Below are 23,476 nucleotides of genomic sequence, written 5' to 3' on the forward strand. Positions count from 1 at the left end.
CAAATCCTTCGCCAGAGAGAAATTCTACTTGTATTTCCAACTATTCAGTTTTTTCAGCCAAATTAATAAAAGTTCCACCCTAAGATTTTTAGCTTACTATTCTTTCTTCTTTTGCTCTCTAATTCTCTATGATAAGGGTTATAAATTTGGGGGCTGTAGCAAGTAGACTCAGAATTCTGCTACAAGCAGATGTTCATAAAAACAAGCCTAAACAATGGTGAAATGCTAAATACTATCAAATATTAAGTGTGTTGATTATGTAAATATATGGAGTGCATACGTCAATGTCAGTATCAAAAAATGGAATTACTTTAAAAATGAAAAATATATGTGGAAAGTACTCATATGTATGTACATTACTAAAGAATATAAAGAGAGACTTCTGGCCAAGATGGAGGCCTATACAGATACACTGTATCTCCTTACACAACTAAGAAGAAATACAACTACCTTAAAACTAGAGACAACCAGAAGTTCCAGAAAAATCGAGCTGCATGGAAGTCCAACAAACAAAGATATAAAGAAGAAATATTCATCCAGACAGGTAGGAGGGGTGGAGCTGGGGCAAAAAGGATGCGGTATGGTGGCAGCAGCAGTGGCAGCAGTGGAAGGCTGGTGGAAAACACAGTAAAACATTTAAAAGAGTCAAGAGTGACACCTGGGGAGCACTTCCAGCACCAGGCTAGATGGTTCCAACTCCGGGGACAATAAAGCCTCATTGCTTCCGAGTATGTAAACCAGTAGGGGCTGTGGCAGGGTCAGAAACTCCTAGTCTCTCAGCAGAGTCCATTTGTTTAAAGGGGCCTCATGCTCCTAGAACATCTGCAGACACACACACTCTGGGAACAATGGCAGGGAAACAGCTAGAGAGGCACCGGGCCCATACAGAAATGGGAGAAGGACCTGGAAATGGGGTGTGTGTTGAGCAAGCGACATTGTTCCCTCAACCCCTCCCCCCCCACAGCACCACAACATGGTGAAACAGGTCACCCTGTACTGAAAAATACTTAAGGCTCCGCCCCTCACAATATCACAGGTGTGAAAGCTCTACCTAAGATATAGAGGCAAACAAACACAGGAGCCTGTCAATACAAGGAGACAGAGAAGTGTGACCCAAAAGAGGGAATGGATCAAGGTTCCAGTGGGAGAACTAAGCAATGAGGAGATAGCCAACCTAACAAACGAGAAGGTAGCCAACCAAACAAATGTAGAGTTCAAAACACTGATGATAAAGATGCTAACAGACTTGACAGATATGCCTAAGCATGGCAAACGCATAAGGGAAAAAGTGAAGGCAACGTTAAATAAAATGAAGGAAAATCCACACAAAACCAGTGGTAAAGGGAAGGAAACTGGGGTTTAAATCAATAATTGGGAATATAAGGAAGAAAAAAAACAGTAAACCAGTACAAAATGAGGGGAAAAAAATTGAAAAACATAAGAAGAGGCTTAGGAACCTCCGGGACAACTTTAAACATGCCAACATCAGAACCATAGGGGTGCTAGAAGGAGAAAAGAAAGAGTAAGAAATTGAAAGTTTATGTGAAAAAATAATGAAGGAAAACTCCCCAAATTTGGGGAAGGAAATAGACATACAAGTCCAGGAAGCATAGAGAGTCCCAAAGAAGTTAGATCCAAAGAGCACCACACCAAGACACACCGTAATTAAAATGCCAAAGGTTAAACATGAAGAGAGAATCTTAAAAGCAGCAAGAGGAAAGCAGAGAGTTACCTACAACGGGGTGCCTATAAGACTTTCAGCTGATTTCTAAAAGAAACTTTGCAAGCAAGAAGGGAGTCTCAGGCTTCCAGTCAAGATGGAGGAAAACTTTCCAAATTTTGCGAAAGAGATGGACATTCAGGTCCAGGAAGCATGGAGGGTCCCAGGCGAGCTGGGCCCAGAGGGGACCACACCAGGACACATCATGACTGAGATGCCAAAGGTGAAAGATATAGACAGAACCCTGAGGGCAGCAAGAGAGAGGTGGAGAGTTGCCTACAGGGGGGTGCCTATAGGACTATTAGCTGATTTCTCAGAGGACATTTTGTAGGCAGGAAGGGACTGGAAAGCAGTATTCAATGTGATGAAAAGCAACCTACAACCAGGATTACTCTATCCAGCAAAGCTATCATTTGGAATGGAAGGGCAGATGAAGTGCTTCCCAGACAAGGTAAAGCGAAAGGAGTCCACCATCACCAAGCCATTATTATATGAAATGTTAAATGGACTTATTTAAGAAAAAGAAGAGCAACACTATGAACATTAAAATGACAACAAACACAACCATCAACAACTGAATCTAAAAAATAAAAACAAAAACAAACTAAGCAAACAACCAGAACAGGAACAGAATGATAGATGTGGGGATCATTTGCAGTGTTTTCAGCTGGGAGGGAGAAAGTGGAGAAATGGGGAAGTGGTGCAGGGATTAAGAGGAATAATTGCTAGGTACAAAATAGACAGGGGTAAGTTAAGAATAATATAGGAAAGGGTGAAGCCAAAAAACTTATACGCATGACCTATGGATATGAACGAAGGGGGTTGGGATTGCTGGAGGGAAGGAGGTACTGGGAAGAGGGGGACAAAGGGAAAAGAAATTGGAACTACTGTAACAACATAATCAATAAAATATACTTAATAAAGAATATAAAGAAACATGGACTCATAGATGTATAAATATTTATTAAGGATTATTTTTCTTTGCAGTAAAATAACTTTATTAAAAAAACTAAAAACAAAGAAATATTAAATCACTTAATACAGGAAACTAATAAATAACACAAACAAACAAGCAAAATAGAACTAGAGGCATGCAAGCAAGGAGCAGACTAACAGTGACTGGGGGGAGGCAGGGAAAGGGGAAAAGAAGGAGAATGGTCTAGTGAAGGAACCAGTATGAATGACCCATGGACATGGAAAACAGTGTGGGGATTGACTGTGGGAGAAGGGGTGTGTGGGGTAGGGTGGAGCATTGGGGGAAAAATGGGACAACTATAATAGAAAAACAATAAAAAAAAGACATATTAAGAAAGACCACTGATTTTTGCTTTTATGTCTGATACGTTATCTTTAGTTGAGTTTACTTAGCAAATATGAAGAATAAATAAAACAACATGTCAGAAAACATATAACAAGATAACTAAGCTACTGGTTCATTTTAATATTTAAAATTTACTCATTTGGACTATGTCTAGTGATTTGTTAACTACAGCCTTGAAGACCAGAAGCTAGCTCAAGATAGTCATCACTCCTTTCTTCTCTGTATAAGCAACCTTTGGTGCTGTTTTTCATAACATACTTACATGCTTTCCACAGATCGAGAAAAACCTAAAGACAATCACGCACGCACCCATCATGTAGGTATATGCATTCTGAAATTTAAAGAGAAGAGAACTTCTTATAATTTGCACAAAAGATCTTGTTACAGTTCCATTTTTCATTTTGAGTCTTCTGTGAAATTTACCGAATAATTAGTTTTATAAAATGTGAAAAATCTTATAAGAAATTTATCATGAAAAGGTGCTGAAAAGGTCACTGCCAAAACTCATGAATAAATATTAGCTATAAAATGAAATCTTAAATGAAACTGTGGTCTCTGTTGTGCTCAGCTGACTTCTGTATTTCAAAACTTTTTACATAAACTACTACAGCTTCTTTGAGGAGCAAGAACAACCTAAGATAACAATGCAACATAAGTGAGTCAAGTGAGACAAGATATAAAGGAATCCTGGCAGAGGGAGCTCAGGTGCTGGAAAGAATTGCTGAAAGTCAGATTCCTTCTCTCTGAAGGCCTCTGGAGCCCTACGGGGACCAGCAGACCACATGTCCATTAGTCTAAGATGATTTCAGAGATGCCTTCCCTGCTCAGAAACACATTCAGTATGTGATCAGTAGCAAGAGATGACGTGGTCTGCTTTATGACTAAAAAAGTTTAATCTGAGAAACAAAGTTCCCACTGACCATAACCGTAATAAAAAATGTGGCATTAAACTGATGTCAAAATGTGATTTTTCTCAAGAACCCTTGCTTAGGCAAATGACAACAGTTACAAGATTGACACCTGGGAAAGGGGTCCAGTGAAATTTTTGGTGAGGTGCAAGGAAATGAATGTATGCATAGAATCATCTTTGGATGGGAACAAGGACTACATCTTCCTTCACAATGGTCTACTGAAAAATAGAGTGGATGCCTTCCAGGATCTGCCTAATGAAGCCATCTTGCATTAGTATGTGTCGTCACAGCAACATGCATCTCTCCCCTGATCTCCCTTATCACAGCTGTGATTTTCATTGACTTGGGAGCATTCAATGAATGTCTACCTAATTTCCAGGTCATGCAGTTCATAAAAGGACTGGCTGTCTTTGTTTTACTCATTAAATTCTTCTGGTTTCCTAACACAGTGACTTGTACACCTGTATTACTTAAAACCATTTATTGTTAGAGGAAATGAATCAGGGTGACTGAGGGCCCACCTGGGCTTGGCATAGCTCCTGACGCTGACGGTGACAACTGTCTTAAAAAGGACACTTAATATCTTCCTGAGGACAGCAATTTCATACTAAAGCAAGGCCTTTGTGATGTGTAAACAGGTTCTGTGTTCCACGAATCTTTTCCAAAGGATGAGAGAATAAATAGAAGAAAGAGCAGGGGGAAATGGATATTACTTTTGGGTAGGAACAAGGAAGATTAACAAAAAAAGAAGGTATTTATAATAATGTGTTATGGATTGGTATAATCTTTTTTTAGAAAAAGTTCACATTCTTGATCTTCATTATGCTCATATGGAACATGTAGATTATGAAATTCCACCTGGCTGGTTTGGCTCAGTGGATTGAGCGTCGGCCTGCGAGCTAAGTGTCGCTGGTTCGATCTTCCAGTCAGGGCACATCAGAGAAGGAAAACTCTGACTCCAAAAAACCTCCGCTGCCTTGCGGCATACCTCTTCAGGGGAAAGGCTAAGGGAGTAAACCCCGACAGAAAATCCGGAGCCGGAGTCCCTAAGGCGGTTTGACGTTGTAGTCAACACTGGCAACTCCTGTGGCGCACCTGAAGCCAAGCTGTATTGACTCCGTCTTTCCCTTGGATCCTTCAGCTGCGAAGAGAGGGGGGGTCTGCTGCATGGGCAACAGCAGACCCTCCATATCACCCTGCCCAGGCTCTGTAGCTTCAGCTTCACTGGAGAGGACACTCCAGCGTCATCGCAAGATGTCGATTCAACACGGGAGGAGACAGATACCGTGTCACTCCCGAGTCGGACTGCACAACCATTCTCGGTGGTGCAGATAGACTCTTAAGAAGCTACACCATCGTCTCTCGAGACGGACGGCTGCCGACGACGACGACAAGTTTATGAAATTATATTCTCAGTTCAGAGCAGGAAACAGAGAATTATTGAAGACAAATAACTTGATAAAGGCTGAAAAATGGTATAATCCGAGACTAGGACTTCGCAGTAACCAACTAGACATATGATATTATTGAGCACTTGAAATATAGTGAGTTTAAATTAAGACATGCTATCAAATATACATCCAATCAATTATTTTTAAAAAAGCAGGTAACATTTCTCCTTTCATAATTTTTTTTTATATTGTGGACATGCTGAAATGATAATACAGGGTGGGGCCAGAAAACACAGTTTATTCTTGTATTATTATTATTTTTAAGTATATATTATTATGTTGTTACAGTAGTCCCAATTTATTTTCCCTTTGCTCCCCTCTGTCCAGTACCCCTCTTCCTTCCAGCAATCCCACTCCCCTTAGTTCATGTCTATAGGTCATGCATATAAGTTCTTTTGCTTCACCCTTTTCTATATTATTCTTAACTTACCCCTGTCTATTTTGTACCTTCCAATTATGCTTCTTAGTCCTGCACCATTTCCACATTTCTCCTCCTTACCCCTCCCAGCTGATAACCTGAAAGTGATTCCTACATCTATGATTCTGTTCCTGTTCTGGTTGTTTGCTTACTTTATTTTTGTTTTTATTTTTTAGATTCAGTTGTTGATAGTTGTGAGTTTGTTGTCATTTTAACGTTCATAGTGTTGATCTTCTTTTTCTTAAATAAGTCCCTTTAACATTTCATATATTAATGGCTTGGTGATGATGGACTCTTTTAGCTTTTCCTTGTCTGGGAAGCACTTAATCTGCCCTTCCATTTTAAATGATAGCTTTGCTGGATAGAGTAGTCTTGGTTGTAGGTTTTTGCTTTTCATCATATTGAATACTTCTTGCCAGTCCCTTCTTGTCTGCAAAGCTTCTTTTGAGAAATCAGCTGAAAGTCTTATAGGCACCCCTTTGTAGGTAACTCTCTGCTTTTCTCTTGCTGCTTTTAAGATTCTCTCTTTATGTTTAACCTTTGGCATTTTAGTTACAGTGTGTTTTGTTGTGGTCCTCTTTGGGCCTAGCTTGTTTGGGACTCCCTGTGCTTCCTGGACTTATATGTCTATTTCCTTCACCAAATTAGGGACATTTTCGTTCATTATTTTTTCACATAAGCTTTCAATATCTTGCTCTTCCTTTTCTCCTAGCACTGCTATGGTTTGATGTTGGCACTTTTGAAGTTGTCCCAGAGTTTCCTAAGCCTCTCCTCATTTTTTTCAATTCTTGTTTCCTCATTTTGTACTGGTTTACTGTTGTTTTCTTGCCTTATATTCCAAGTTATCGATTTGAACCCCGGTTTCCTTCAATTCACCACTAGTTTTGTGTGGATTTTCCTTCATTTCATTTAGCATAGACTTCACTTCTCTTATGCACTTGCCATACTTAAGCATATGTGTCAAGCCTGTGAATGCCTTTATCATCAGTGTTTTGAACTCTTCCTCTGTTAGGTGGCCTATCTCCTCATCACTTAGTTCTCCCACTGGAACCTTGTTCCATTTCCTCTTTTGGGCCATACTTCCCTGTCTCCTCATCTTGACAGGCTCCTGAGTTTGTTTGCCTCTGTGTTTTAGATAGAGCTGTCCCACCTGTTACATTGTGAGGGGCAGAGCCTTAGGTATTCATCAGAACAGGATGACTGTTTTCACTAGGTTGTGTCGCTGTTTTCCAGGCACTTCTCCCACTTCCGTATGGGCCTGGTGCCTCTCTAGGTTTTGCCCTCGCCATTGTTCCCAGAGTGTGTGTGTCTGCGGAGGTTCTAGGACTATGGGGGCCCTTTAAATAATTGAACTATGCTAAGAGACTGGCACTTTCTGCCTCTACCCTCAACCCCCACTGGTGTGCACAGTCAGAAGCAATGAGGCTTTATTGTCCCCAGAACTGGAACCGGTAGCTGTACATTCTTCTCTGGTGCTGGGAGCACTCCCCAGGTGTCACTCTCAACTTTTTAAAATGTTTGACTGCACTTTCTGCCAGCCTGCTGCTGTCACCACTACCACCACCGCTGCCAGTGGTGCTACCACCACAATGCATTCTATCCTCCCTGGTTCAGCCCCTCCTACCTGTCTGGATGAGTGTTTCTTCTTTATATCTTTGTTTGTTGGACATCTGTGCAGCTCGATATTCTGGAACTTCTGGTTGTCTATAGTTTTGAGGTAGTTGTATTTCTTCTTTTTGTGGAGGGAGATGCAACATGTCTTTCTAGACCTCCATTTTGGCCACAAGTCCTTGTATTATTATTATTTAATTATTGTAATATTTTTTACCCAAACAACTGTAACCTACTTTTGCCCCATCTTAGGTTTGGGATATGGTGGGTTTAAATATATTATTAAATTTATGTTATTTGTTACTATTTTATATTTTAAATGTGGTTTCTAGTAAATTTAAAATTATATCCATGGCCACATTTTACTTCTGTTGGACAACGAATCTCAAGATCATGGTCAAGAATACCCCTAACTCTGCATTTTGAACTGAACTTCTGATTGAATGGAGACTGAAGGCATTTAGAAAAAACAGTGGGGACTCAGGTATAGAGATGGGAAAAGATGTGCTTTAGATAAAAGGCAGCTGGGGTTCTAGTAGAAAATAAGGTAGCATAGCACCTGAGAATCACACTGTGAAATACTGATCATCATGTAGTGGCACAGATACTACTCTTCAACTAAGAACCTGGGATTGAGTCTTCTGATACTAGCTTACATGTGAATTTATACAGGTGTCTTAATATGTTTTTGTTTCTGCTCTCTCATTTTTATCCTTTTGCAAAATGAGGGTTAAACCCGAAGTGCTTTAAGGTATTCACTTGAACACTCTAGAACTTTGAGAAGCCAAGTTTTGTCTGCATGAAGAATATGAATGTGGGACTTCTGGCCAAGATGAGGGCCTAGACAGACTCACTGCATCTCCCTCCACAACTAAGAAGGAATACAACTACCTCAAGAGTAGAGACAACCAAAAGTTCCAGGAAACAGAGCTGCATGGAAGTCCAATGAACAAAAATATAAAGAAGAAATACTCATCCGGACAGGTATGAGGGGTGGAGTCAAAGTTGAGAGGACACAGTGTGGTGGTGGCAGCAGCAGACTGCCGGAGAGTGCAGCATACATTTAAAAAAGTCATGAGGCACACCTGGGGAGCACTCCCAGCACCAGACCAGACCAGACAACGTAGCAGCTCATGGTCCCAGTACTAGGGAAAATAAAGCGTCATTGCTTCTGACTGTGAAAACCAGTGGGGGTTGGGTGGAGGAAGAAACAGCCAGTCTCAAAGCAGAGTCCACTTGTTTAAAGGGTCCCCATAGTCCTAGAACATCTGCAGACCGACCCACTCTGGGAATGATGGCCAGGGCAACAACTAGAGGGATGCCCATCCCATACCAAGTGGGAGAAGTGCCTGGAAAAGGGGCAAATGCTGAGCAAGCGACATTGTTCCCTCTCAGACCTCTCCCCCACATACAGCGCCAGAACATGGTGAAACAGGTCTCCCTCTACTGATGAGAAAACCTAAGGCTCTGCCCCTTACAACATAACAGGAGTGACAGTTCTACCTAAGACACAGAGGCAAACAAACACAGGAGAATGTCGTGATGAGGCGACAGAGAAGTATGGCCCAAAAGGGGGAATGGATCAAGGTTCCACTGGGAGAACTAAGTGACGAGGAGATAGTCAACCTAACAGATGAAGAGTTCAGAACATTGGTGATTAAGATGCTCATAGACTTGACAGATGTGCTTAAGCATGGCAAACGCATAAGGGAAGAAGTGAAGGCTATACTAAATGAAATGAAGGAAAATCCACACAATACCAATGGTGAAGGGAAGGAAACTGGGGTTCAAATCAATGATTTGGAAATTAAGGAGGAAAACAAGAGTCAACCAGTACAAAATGAGGAAACAAGAATTGAAAAAAATGAGGAGAGGCTTAGGACCTCTGGGACAACTTTAAATGTGCCAACATCCAAACCATAGTGGTGCTAGAAGGAGAGAAGGAAGAGCAAGATATTGAAAGCTTATGTGAAAAAATAATGAAGGAAAACTCACCATATTTGGAGAAGGAAATAGACATACAAGTCCAGGAAGCACAGAGAGTCCCAAACAAGCTAGACCCAAAAAGGACCACACCAAGACTCATCATAATTAAAATGCTAAAGACTAAGGATAAAGACAGAATCTTAAAAGCAGCAAGAGAAAAGCAGAGAGTTACCTACAAAGGGGTGCCTATAAGACACTCAGCTGATTTCTCAAAAGAAACTTTGCAGGCAAGAAGGAACTGACAAGAAGTATTCAAGGAGATGAAAAGCAGGGATCCACAACCAAAATTACTGTATCCAGGAAAGCTATCATTTAGAATGGAAGGGCAGATTAAGTGCTTCCCAGACAAGGTAAAGCTAAAGGAGTTCATCATCACCAAGCTATTATCATATGAAATGTTGAAGAAACTTAAGAAAAAGATAAAAAATTATGAACATTAAAATGACAACAAACACAACTATCAACAACTGAATCTAAAAAATAAGAACAAAATCCAACTAAACAAACCAGAATCATAAGTATGGGGATCATTTGGAGGGTTATCAGCTGGGAGCAGGAATTGGGGAAATGGGGAAATGGTGTAGGGAATAAGAAGCATAATTGGTAAATACAAAGTAGACGAGGAAGTTAAGAATAATATAGGAGAGGGAGGGATAGTTATTTTTTACGAACCATGGGTATGGACTTGGGGGGGATGCTGGGGGAGGGTGATACTGGGTGGAGGGGAGTAAAGGGGAAAAAAATTGGAACTACTGTAACAACATAATCAATAAAATATACTTTAAAAAAAAAAAGAATAATATAGGAAAGGGTGAAGTCAAAGAACATATATGCACGACCCATGAACATGAACTAAGGGGGGTGGGGTTGCTGGAGGGAAGGGGGTACTGGGCAGAGGGGAACAATGGGGAAAAAAGTGAAACTACTGTAACAACATAATCAATAAAATATACTTAAAAAAAGAATATGAATGTGCGCACATTTACACCCATGTTTGTATGTGCAAACATGTGTGAGTGCCCATCTCTCTCAAGGATGGATTTTAGGGAGATTGACCTGAGATCTTAGAATTGGCTGACATGGAGTGAAATGAGACTAAATACAGGGTTACCTAAAATAAAATTATCAGCTACAATAAATAATTATTCACATACCAGAAGGGCAAAATGAAGTACCACCCAGACAACACCGAGTGATGTCACCAGCAGATCATACCGATTTCTTCTGCTTTGCCAGAAGCCAGCAGGTGACATGGCTATGATCTTCATTGTTACCTGGGGGAAAACAGTGAAAAGAGTAAATCAGGACTGAGGGTTCAGAACATACTTAAATGTATTAACTTGAGTCACATTATTTTTTTATGGATATATCAACCAAAGAGAAGAAGTTATCATACACATAAAAACATTGAGTAGGTAACAGCTATATTCTCCACCCCCTTTTCTCCTTGTTTTATGATTAGTTTGATAGCAAGACATTTTTCTTCCTGAAGTAAAAGACGGTAGATTTTGGGAAGCATCAACCAGTACAGGGTGAAATAATAATAAAAATATTTCTGGAAAGTAATATGACATGGACCAACTCCCTTTGCCACCACATTGCAATTTGAGTCCCTGAATTACAGTGGTTTGTGCAGTGTTCTCTAAATATTTGAATTCAGATAACTAGACAGGCCATCATTCTGATACAGCCACTAACTATAGTTTGCAATTCCTGTGGTTAGAAAAATCTGAAGTATAAAGTGAAGTCTTTGTTCAAGTTAAGCAGAACAGCCTCAAAAGGAGATATCCTAAGGACACACTTCCCCCCTCCAAAAAGTGGCTTCAACAGTAATGGGACACAGGGCTGAAATGTGCCATCAAAGGACATTTTTTGCTTTAAAATGTGCACCATCCCTCTCCCCCACCCTTACCCATTCACTCATTTAGGTACCTCTAGAACAAAGATGAAGGTGAAAACCACTGACATTGTTGCCAAAGGAACAGTCACTGGATCCTCGACATCCCACTGGAAAGGAAACAGCACACATCTTTGTCCACATCCATCAGGCACAAATGTTCCCCTTCTTTCTCCCACTTGAACACAATTGTAAATTTAAATTTTTTATACTAAAGAACACAGATCATAGTAGATATAGCCACTTTGTGATATTCTTGGATGCACCCATGAATAAGAAATTCGTTCCGAGTCTCTGGGTGAAACAAAGTACCTTGACAGAGAGCAGCACTGATTGGGCCAGGACAAGTAATGCAATTGTCCTCTTAAAAAATGGATGCTGGGTTATGTCATACATTTTGGCTCTGAAACCATCATTATCTGAAAAAGAAAGGTTTAAGCAAGGGCATTTTAGACCTAGGTCACATTTACTTTCTTGTGTTTCATTTTCCTTTATGCTTATTATAAAAACCATTACATCTGCCCCCATCCACAGCTCAATCTATTGTGTAGTGTTTTGCAGGAATGGCTGGCTCTGTATATTGAAAATAATGGTGCATGGCACTCTCTGTATTGAAAGGAGAACCACATCGTTCAATTTCTTTCAGTTTAATACATTTCACTCATATGTTGAAAAGTCAAGCACAAATATTTTATTTAAAAATTCATTTTTTCATTAAGGCTTATCCTGAGAGAACTGAAGCATAACCTTTGGGTTGCTGATTTTAATAACCTATGGAGAGATCTGTAGTTTGGAGACTGTTTCTATATTAACTTATGCGCAACTGCCTAGAGGCCTCACGATTATTATTTTAATTGAAATCTTAGACTCCTGGGGAATCATGAACACTAATGCCCTACATGAATAAAATCAGAACATCTTTGATACCTGGGCGAGGTGGGAGATGAAGTGGCTGTGCTATCTTCAGTCGGCTCTTCAGATCTTCCCATCTCCTCTGATCTACAGTCAGCAGAGCCGTCCCCTTAATAAACAAAGGAAAGCAAAAAAGGCCTTTTGTCATGTACTCCCCACCAAGGACATTGCACATAGGGTGGTGATACAAATCGAACTAATTTGGGGGTTAAAATTAAGATATTCTTCAAATATTGTTGTGGTTTGATAAACAGTGTCAGACTCCTCAAACTTGTTCTTGAGAAGACTTTCCAAAAAGGATGGCCACGGGTTTCACAACAGACTCAGCAGGCTTCAATTGGCATCTTTGAACATTTCCCAGGTTTAGGGAAATCTAAAGGTTTTCTACATGATTAGTCTCAAAAAGGGATCCTCACCTTAATAGTGATCGGTTTCCTTGGTTTCCTTTTATTTCATAGCAGAAAATGCTGCAGCAAAATTATGGCTTGTCAGTGTTGCTGCTTCTGGGTAAGTATATTTTGTCTTTAAACGTATTTTTCAAAAATCATTCTGATACATGCAATTGCAAAACTATTTTTAAGTGGTAGAAAGCCATAGAATTTGGACCTTTAAGATACCAGTAGATGTGATAACTGGTTAAATGAAATCAGATATTCTTTATTATATAATAGGGTACTTCATAAAATGCATGTGAATGTATTTTATTATGATATATTATAAAAGCAGAAGTATAATTTAAGAAACTAGATAAAGAAACACCGTTCTTCCTTCCTTTTTTTCTCCAGAGCTCAGGCCCCTCCTTCAGGGGTATATCCTCCTCATTATGTTTTCAGACTTTTGATGATTGTGTATGTCTCGATATGTAAAAATGTATTTGTATTAAATTTTAAAAATTTATATAAATGGTACCCTATATGTACTCATTTGTGAAGTTTGTTTTTATCTTCATTGAACACTGTTTTTCATACAATTAGATGTTAGATCTAATTGGTTTATTTTAACTGCGCATAGAGTAGCTCACTCTACAAATATTTCAGGTATTACTAATTTTAGGTTTATGGACTATAAACAATGTTACAACAGATACACATTTACTGTCTCATGATATGCACCTATGAGCCTTTCTTCATGGTAAATCTCTAGGAGAGGAATTGCTGGGGCCTAGGAATTTATGCACTTTTACATTTACTTATGTTACCAAGTTGCTTTCCAAAGTGCAATAAGCAAGAAAATTTGTCACTACGAATCTCCAAGTGTTCTCATTTCTTTATATTCTTGTTGATATTTGATATTATCAGACATTTTAATTTGGCCATTTAGTGTGTGTAAAATGTATCTAATTTAGTTTTAATATTGAGATAAAGCATTTTTTATGTGTATAAGTGGTGATTCCTGTATTGTCCTTTGTGAATTGCCTATTCATATTCTTTGCTCATTTTTGTATTTGAATACTTATCTTTTGATGTTTTATAGAAATTCTTAATATATTCTGGACACTTTTTAAGTTGAATTTACTGGGGTGACACTGGTTAACAAAATTATACAATTTTTGGGTGCACAATTTCATAACACATTACCTATACAATGTATTGTGTGGTCACCATTCCAAGTCATTTCCTTTCTTTTTCTTTTTTTCAGTGCTCCTTTTTTCTTTAAATGTGTTTTATTGATTACAGTGTTACATTTGTTCCAATTTCCCTTCCCTCTGCTCCCCTCCACCCGATGGTCCCCCTCCCTCCTCTTGTCCCCCCCTTTTAGTCCATGTCCATTGGTTGTGCATATAGTTCTTCTCAACCTCTCTCTGTCTATTCCATTCCCTCCTACGATGTTTCTTAATTCCTATACCATCTCCCTCCCTCTCCCCCTTCCCCCTCCCTGCTGACCTCCCTCCAGTATGCTCCCCATATCTATAGTTCTTTTTCCACTCTCATTGCCTATTTAGTTTGCCTTTGCTTCAATTCCCTAGCTTCTGTTGTTGTTTCTTGTGATGCAGTTTTCATTTTAGTGTTCATAGTGTTGATCCTCCTTTTTCTAAACCAGTCCTTTTAACATCTCATATAACAGTGGTTTGGATCTAATGAACTCTTTCAGTTTTATTTTGTCATGGAAACACTTTCTCTGCCTTTCTATTCTGAATGACAGCTTCGCTGGATAAAGTATTTGTGGTTGTAGGTTTTGGATTTTCATTACTTTGAATATTTCTTGCCAGTCCCTTCTTGCCTGCAGGGTCTCCCTTGAGAAGTCAGCTGATAGTCTAATTGGGACCCCTTTGTACATGATTCTTTTCTTCTCTCTTGCTGCTTTTAAGATTCTCTCTTTATCTTTAACTTTTGACATTTTGATTATAATGTGTCTTGGAGTGGTTCTCCCTGGGTCCAGTTGTTTTGGAACTCTCTGTGCTTCCTGGACCTGTAAGTCTATTTCCTTCCCCAAGTTTGGGAAGTTCTGCTTTATTATATTTTCACTTAATTTTTCAATTTCTAGTTCTTCTTCTTCACCCTCTGGCAATCCTATGATCCGTATATTCGATCTCTTATAGCTGTCCCAGAGGTTTCTGATCCTCTCATCATTTTCCTTGCTTCCCATTTCCTCTCTCTGCACTGGTTGACTGTTTGTTCCTTCTCTATGTTCTGGTTTGTTGATTTGAACTCTGGATTTTATTTCCTCGCCGTCTGTCTCATATGTGGTTTTGTTCCTTTCAGTATGAGTGTTTTTCAATTCTTTCTCATCTTTTTCCAGATCTTTTGTTAATTCTGTAAGCCACCTGATAACAATGGCCCTGAACTGAGCCTCTGACAGGTTTCTTATTTGTTCATCTGTCAGGTTCTTCATCTGTTGCCTGGTGAGCTGCGCCACCGGGATTTCTATAGTTGTCTGCCTCATTTTGACAGATGCGTTTTGTTTTCTTGGGCCAGCTGTAAGGGGCAGTGCCTATGTACGCGTCACAACCCAGCGACCAGCGGCGATCCGCAACCTTTTTTGCTGCTCTGTGGCCCTTTGTAGTCACAACCCAGCAACCAGCGGTGGTCCAGCAACCTTTCTCGCCGCGCTGTGGCACTTTGTCGTCACTGCCCAGCAACCAGTGGCTACCTGCAACCTATTTCGCAGCATTGTGGCGCTTTGTTTGGGGGCGGGGGTCCAAGATGGATTCCCGCAGTTATTCTGCTGGGAGACTGGGATCCGTCCTCCCGCCCTCTGAGCCTCACTGTTCTGGGCGATGTGGTGGTTGCTTTTCCGAGCGTTGGGGTCGCAAGCTGCCGGGGTTAGACTGCAGCTGAGACTGCTCTCCCTGCCGCTGTCCCTGGTGCTACCGCAAACAGCTCCGCCCCCTTTCGCTCTTCTTACCTGCCCAAAGGGCGCTGCTGGTTTATAACTTTGTATGTTGGGCTTCCGTGTAGTTTTATTTTCTGGAATTTCTAGTTATCTTTTGTTTTGAAGTAGTTGTATTCCTCTCTAGTTGTAGAAGGAGACTGAGCGTGTCTGTCTAAGCCTCCATCTTGGCCGGAAGTCCATTTCCTTTCTTTTGTCAGTTATTTGAGTTGTAAATATTTTCTCTTAGTTCAGTGTTTTTTCTTAAGCTTTGCTTTTATCATTCAGATAAAATGTGTTATCATTCAGCAAGTTTTCATTTTAATGTATTGTATGTTACACATATTTTTTTTTTATGGATTTCACTTTGCGGTTAATGTAAAAAAATCTACAACTACTCCAGGGTTAAAAATAAATTCTACATGGTTTAAAAATGGTTTATATTTTTGCTATTCCTTGTTAGGTCATGCATTCACCTGGAATTCATTTTTGACTAGGCTTTGAGGTAGAGATAATTTTATTTTTTTAAAATCTAGACATTAACCCAAGATCACTTAATGATGGTCTCATCTCCACTGATTTGTTGTGCTAATTCTGTCTTATATATACATGGGTACCTCCGAGGCTTTCTGTTCTGTTCTGTAACTCTAACTTTCTATCCCTGTAACAATACCAGCACAGTTTTACTTACTATAGCTTGTTTTCTTTCTTTTTCTACATTTTTGTTGACACTCAATCTTGCAAAATTTTATCAATTTAATTTTTTAAAAGAACTTCCTTTTGTCATTCTTGAGCTTTTCTATAGTTTTCTATTTGTTTCTTACTATCTTCCTCCTACTTTCTTTAATTGTACTGTTATTTTTATTATAGTTTATTGTTTTTATATTTGACATACTAATAATTAATCTTTAATTATTCTCTAACATATATACACTCTAAGTTACAAATTTCCCTCTACTGATTTGTCTATATCTTGTGAGTTTTTATATATGATTTTTAATAAATGATTCATTTACATATTTTTTGATTTTTCTATTCTGATTTCTTCTGTAACTGATAAATTATTTAGAACGTTGTCTTAGTATTTCAATTTCTGTGGTATTTTTTATCTTTTATTATGATATAGAAACTGTTCTATACATTATCAATTTTTACAATTATTCTTTTATGACTTTGTAGAGGATACATTTTATACTTGAAAACTTGGGGGGTCAGTGTTCCTTATGTGTTCAGTAAATCAAATGTTTTTACTGTGTCAAATTTACATATTATTTCTTTTTTTGCCTGATTTATGAGTTTATTAGAGAAATATGTTAATATATTTCACCATAGCTTCAGATTTTTTAGCTTTTAAAAATAATTTGATTAATTTTTGTTTCATATATTTTAAGGTAAAGGAGTTCTATATTTTTCTAAGGATTAGTTTCTTTTGCAATTACTTAATTACACTGTTTATTTCTAATGATATTTGTTTTAAATTATTTTTTTGATATCAATATTGCTAAACCACTCTCCTCATTAACTGCAAACAAACATTTGTTCTCAGAATTCTATGTACATTCATATTATTCCTTTCTTATACAAAACAAGATATTTTGGAAAGCTGAACTCTGACATAATCCAAAAGAGAAATAAGCATGGTGATATCATCTGATGATTAATGTACAAAAACCTCCAAAAGTTTATTATTATTAAATTAAGTGTATTAATCAAACATATTGTCTTGTACTAGGGAAATTTAAAATATATACATTAGTGGTACAGACTTTAAACTTTTTAAACAAGGTTCCATTTTCTAGGGAAAACATATTGTATGATTCTGAATTATGAAGACTTGGTCCCCAAAGTTTACCTTATTTTCCTCTATCTTTCTATTGCCTATACATTTGAAAATCTATTTATATACTTTATATACTTTCAGGTATGGTCATTAAAATGAGGGGCAGAAATCTTTCTGTTCACCTTGTTATGCTCTCAGGGTCAAAAGCAGTGTCTGGCACCTAGTAAGTGTTCAGAGAAATCTGTTGAATGATTGGATAATAAATGAATAAATGCTGTTACATAGCAGCTCAAGTGCTACCATCAAAAAAACTTGTGGAGAAAATATTTTCTATAAAGTTAACATAAATTAGAAATTTTTTTATCTCCTATTCACTAATCAAGTTTGTTATATCTGGTAATGTGATTTCTTCTCCTTTTCCTCTTTTTCTAAGTATGTATTTGAGCTTCCATACAACTGGTGTTGGAAGTAGACCTCCTGTTATTCCACTTGCTTCAGCCACTCTGAAGCCAACAACTACATTGTCTCTAGTTATTCAACTTTTTATGTTATTTCATTTACACTGGTGAATTTTGAGCTGCCATAGGACCTAATTCTTCTGAAATTAGGTGTCTGCTCAAAGGGCCTTGTATGGCGTTCTGAGCATGCAGTGCTTACACTGTCTGTTAATTGACTGCTTAGCTTCTGCTCTTATTCCAGAATTCCTAGTGTCTATTCCATTACAAGGCTCAAAGGCATCTAAAAGACCCATCTTCCTCTTTCTGCTTGGTATTAAATTGAACGCATGTAGGGCTTAAAGAAACTCACTTATGAATGTGTTAAATAAGGGGGCTGGGTGATACGATCTTTGTCCTTTTTTACTCTAAAATACCATGTTTCTGTGGGTTAGAGTAGTATTGGGGCCCAAAGAGGGGATTTTTAAGTCACACTCTTTGAAAGTCTGAACAAAATGACACCCTCATTGGGCACATATCAAAGGTGTCAATTGACTGAGTAACTGGCATCACATACTTGGAGCCTGGGGGATCGTGAATGGTACAGTTCTACATGTAGCTACACAAACCAAAGAGCTCTGATGTGAAGGCATGTGAATCAGTTCTAGCTATGAATAACATGGCTCAGCACGGAGCTATGCAGACACATCTAGCTTTATTTCAGTGCAGGATGACAGTCGACATTTTTATACTCTTGAACGGAAAGAATCACAGACTCTTGCAGTTATAGGCAACACTTCTGAATTCTGGCCCCATTTTCTATTCTTTATTTTACATATATAAGTTGTCTTTCCTTCAACTGTGCATTTCAAAATTGTGAGACTTGAGAGTAGCATATCAAAACCTTAGAGAAAAGGAAGTGCTCAGAGACTGTATGGATCTCAATTATTATGATTTCAGAAGACTAACCCTTACACAACAGAGGGCATGCCAGCCATGTCCAGGAGAATGACATACAATGTTCCCCTCAAACTTGTGTTTGGAAGGAAACTCCACTTGTTCTCTTTCCCATTTGTGAGCTCTTGCACTGATCATTTGAGTTGTGAATTCAGCGGCTTCCTGAGTTTATATAGCACACAAAGTTTGTACATTAAGTCAGAAAATCTTCTTTTTATCCTATGAAGGAGGATTTTAAAATTTATACCATACCCTCCTTCCCATCCCATAAAAATGCTGAGTTAACCTACTGACTTACAAAGGAGCATCCAATTTACATTTTTTGTTAGAGTGACATTGCCTGCAATCACTGCATCAGCTTTAGCTATTGTACTTCAATAACTTGTTGCACAACCTTTCAATTTGAACAACAGGAGATGCGCCTTTCGTTGTCATGAATGAATGACACCGTCACCAAAGGAGGAATGTTAGCAAGAGAATTGTGCTCTTAAATAATGTGCCTGAAAGGCAGCAATGAGGTAGTTCATGAAATAGTTAGAGATTATTTACACCAGTCACATTACAATTTAATGGGACATCATGCTGTGTGTGCAAAAGACAGCTTAAAATGAATGTCTGGTTAAGAATAAACTCTGTGGTACTCAAACAAAGAATTCTTACCTTGTTTTCATTGAAATTAGCAATAACTACTCCAACAAAAAGGGTCAGTCCAATCATGCAACCCAGGAACACAAAAACGTGAATATAGATTCCATGCATCTGCATAAGTGAAAAATAAGGTTATTCATCAAAACAAGTGAAAGCAGCTGTTGAAAGGATTGTGTTCAAAGGACTCCATGTGCTTGCTTACCGGACCCACGCGATGAATAATAACATCCCTCACTTCCACCCAGCCTTTCAAGGACAGAACTTCAAACAATGCCAGCATAGCATTTCCCACATTGTCGAAATTAAAGTTCCGAGGATTTGCCCTGAAAGTCAGAAAGATGAATATTCTGGGAAATTCTGATAAGAAGCACCCTAAGGCAGTATCTCTTTCCAATCTTGGGTGCAGGATTATATTTAGCACTTGGAAGGTGGACTATATGGGATTTGTTTGCTAAATCATAATGCTGTGTTGTTATAAATGATTAATTGTGTAATTAATTATTAGGTAATGATGGGATGCTCTCCACTGAAAAAAACCCAAAATGCTACCCACTCAAGTTCTAGCTCCAGAGGATCTGCAAATGTGTCTGGCTTGTCCTTATTATCCTGAGGAGTAGAAATATACTTTCTAGTTAGAAATTGTATAGGATATTCTCAAAGGGGCATTAGAGTTTGCATATGAATCTTGAAATCATTTTTTAATTGGAAATCTTTTGAAAGGCACAAATTACAATTCTCCATGTTAGTACAGAAAATGTAAAAGGAATAGAATTTGGCCACTTTATTTCATTCTGTGTTTTCATGTGACCATCATGTTAATGTAGTGATTAATTTAGAGGTTACTGGGATGACAAGACATGTTTGCTCATAGCCTTTGTTTACAGATCACTTTGTCCCAGTTGGATTCTTTTTTCTCGATAGTGCTGAATGTTCTCAGCGTATACTTCCTGTAGACCCCAGCGAACAGTATACTGTCTACATCCACACCAGATTCCTGATTTCTAAAACACTGTGGCCTCATTAAGTTTTTCAGGGGAAGGGCATGTTGCATTTCCCGTTTGTTTGATTTTTCACACATTTTTTTCCTTTACAGTTACAAAAGTGATCTTTCTACTATAATATACTGCATTTCCTTCGGTCATTATGGGTCTTAGGGTCTTAGCTACAATCTTGGTTGCTCGTAGAAGATTTAAGTGTTTTTTTTTTTTTTTTTCTCTCTCTTTTCACCTTATTAGAGGCTATTTTAAATAATTAAAAGATTTAGACAACCACACACTGGGAAACCATGACTATCACTGCACTTCCTTTATTTGATGGAGAATTGAGCTCAGGATTATTGAAGAGAGTAGGCCTACTGAAGCTTATCTAAATTATATTTTGATATTTTCCCCTGCTAGCTTTTTATCAAAATTTAACCTTCATAAAGCTAACTCACATGGGGTTAATCTGGTTTAGTGTTTTTCTATCACCTTTTATGTTTTCTAAACCACAGACCAATCATGATATGTATCTTTATAAGTTTTCTTTTTTAAATACTAAAGAGAGGGGATCTAATAAGAAATAATGAAACAGAAACTGACTTGTTCCTACAGGTATAAGGCTATTTGGTCAAAATGTTTTCTACACAGTGCAAAAGCCTTATTCAGATATTCATAGTTTAAGATTCTGATTTATATTTCTTAAGTATGATATTAAAAGCTTATTCTCTTCGAGTTTTCCAATACTTTTCCTTTGCAAGTTTCAATTAAATTTAATATATTTTACAGCAGACAGAAACTATAAGGATTCTACAGATGCCACCATTTTTTTGAATAAGAATTTTTTTTTTAAGTAACTGAGACAGCTCTCAGACATGATGTTGAATTTTCTTCCCTATCCATTTTCTTTTTGTAAAGTGCTTTTTTTTTAGCAGAATTTTCAGCAACCCAAATTACTTTTAGATTCAGCCTAAATATATAATTTTAGGCTAAACCAAGAAAAATAAAATAGAGGATTATAGACTGAAATAGTTGGAAGAATATAGCACATGTAAAAAATAACTATTTCTCAGCTGTAATCATATAAAATGTTTGTTTATGCTTTATTCATGCATCTAAAATTGGAAAGTTTAAAGCTTTGCCTATAACCTCAGAGAATTTTAATGACTCCCAGACATAATATATTACTGACATTTTACCTGTAGCTCTTCCATGATTTGGAAGGCTGTTTGAATATCATTTTTTCTGGTTAATTTTTAAAAGATTATAATCTTTTCTAATTCAGAAAACTAAGACATTGGTTCTGACCTCTCAAATTGGTTGGTCTTTTACCTCCCAGTGAAAAGTACTTCAAGGTCCCCAAGATCATGATAAGGAGAGTTGCTCCTTCTTTGAGAAGATGGAGGCACCAAGGAGAAAAGAAACTTAGCCTCTACCATTGGATGTGAAAATACAGGGAATGATGTTATCCAAAATGGGCCCCTTTATCTTACATCTCTGCAATCTAGTCTAAAGAAATCAAAACTAGTGTGCATCCTAGAATACACTGATATATATATTTTGCCACGTACTTTGGCAATAGCAATTTGAGTTTCCTCAATTTGCAACACCTTACCTCTGCCTAGCCTTTCGCATTCACCTGCCCATGACTCCTCCTCCTTTCAGCTGCTTAATTGCTGTTCATCCTTCAGAAGTTAATTGAGTGTCTTCTGCTCTGGGTCCTGCACCCTGGTCCTGTCATAGTTGGGTTAGGCATCTCTCCTGTGTGTGTCACTGAACCATTTGACTACTATACCCTATCCTGGATGATATACCAGGAAGCTACAGAAATTTACACCTCAGGCCCTTCCCTAGACAGATAGCTTCCAAGATTCTGGAAGGGGCCCAGGAATGAGTTCACATGCTCCTATGTTTTTATTAAACCTACAAAAGCAAGGTAGTTTTATATTATTTTTCTTAAAGAGTGTACCTAAATGGTTTGAGTCATATAGATTCTACAAAAATTTAATCTTCTGCCTAGTATATATCACAATGTAACTGAAAATCACTTAGAGGTAAGCTTTCAGGTAAGCTTCAAGTAGGTTTAGGGTCTTATTTATATAGGAAAAAAAGCCCTTAGCATATTATATTGAATTATTTGTCATTTTATTTTCTGTCCTCTACTAGACTTCAAGCTCTTAGTGGTCAGGGGCCATATCTGTCCCCAGTGACAGCATAATACCTACTGAGTAGCAGGCACTCAATAAATACACTTATTATAAAACTGAGTACTTTGTTGATGTTTTTGTCATAAATTACATTTTTTGATAGCAAAGATTTATGCTGAAAACAAAACATACAGTATTTATAATATATGATATATTTAATCCTTCTTACCAATGTAGTAATTTTTATCAAGTCTGAAAATTTCTGAAGAAAATGAATGTATTCATCTGAAGAGAAAATACAGAAACCAGACTGTCTCCTGAATTGGATAGTACATATTTATGTCCTAATTATAATTATCAAATCATTCCTCTAGGCCAATTCCCAGATATGTTACTTTCTTAATCATAAATTAGCCAGTATGAAACTATTACAAAATTTTTTGCTGCTACATCTTGATAAGCTTACTAAAGAAGGACAATGTAAAAATTATCATGGTTACAGCTGACATTTACTTGATGGAAGATTTATATTTCAATAAAATTAATCTGAGTCATAATTTTCTGAACAAATGGACAATAGCTATTGTGATGATGTTCAAATGATGCCTCTTTATTCACTTAAGTTTTTAAAGTGTTTGAACTTGAAACCCCTAATAACTTACATAAGACATTACATTTCAATTAAATCTGATTTTTAAAATTATAGGTAGCTAGTTTCACGAAATAGGTTGAATACTATAGGGTACAACTGGAAAAAACTTCACTTTTCCCCCATACTGCCTTCTAGTATGTTCTAGCTCCATTCCTGGTATCTTGGGGAGATTCCAAAGCTTTTTTAGATCAGTCTCATTCTAAGAGTCTACTCCATTTTCCATCTAATCTTGGCTGTCAGAATTTCACACAAAGATCCCATCCTCAGCAGCTCAGCCTGACTGATGGTTTGAAGAGGGAGGAAGACTGTTGGCTATTCTGTTCCACTCCTTCTCCTCAGGCTCCC

The 23,476-nt window shown here is 37.9% G+C and overlaps 1 protein-coding gene across 2 annotated transcripts in view; it reads right to left on the minus strand.

The window, feature by feature from the left end:
- The window catches only part of NALCN (sodium leak channel, non-selective), a 413,720-nt gene that overhangs the window by 16,925 nt on the left and 373,319 nt on the right, over nucleotides 1-23,476 (minus strand). For both annotated transcript variants that reach the window (XM_090258917.1, XM_090258918.1), the window contains 7 exons: nucleotides 19,558-19,678; nucleotides 19,368-19,466; nucleotides 12,243-12,336; nucleotides 11,628-11,734; nucleotides 11,351-11,425; nucleotides 10,573-10,692; nucleotides 3,304-3,372 (listed from right to left, as the gene is read on the minus strand). In XM_090258917.1, the coding sequence (XP_090115043.1) occupies nucleotides 3,304-3,372; nucleotides 10,573-10,692; nucleotides 11,351-11,425; nucleotides 11,628-11,734; nucleotides 12,243-12,336; nucleotides 19,368-19,466; nucleotides 19,558-19,678 (685 nt within the window). The remainder of the gene's footprint in view (nucleotides 1-3,303; nucleotides 3,373-10,572; nucleotides 10,693-11,350; nucleotides 11,426-11,627; nucleotides 11,735-12,242; nucleotides 12,337-19,367; nucleotides 19,467-19,557; nucleotides 19,679-23,476) is intronic.

This window comes from Furipterus horrens, unplaced genomic scaffold, assembly GCF_987537825.1.
Source record: "Furipterus horrens unplaced genomic scaffold, mFurHor1.1.pri manual_scaffold_12, whole genome shotgun sequence".
NCBI classification, from domain to species: Eukaryota; Metazoa; Chordata; class Mammalia; order Chiroptera; family Furipteridae; genus Furipterus; species Furipterus horrens.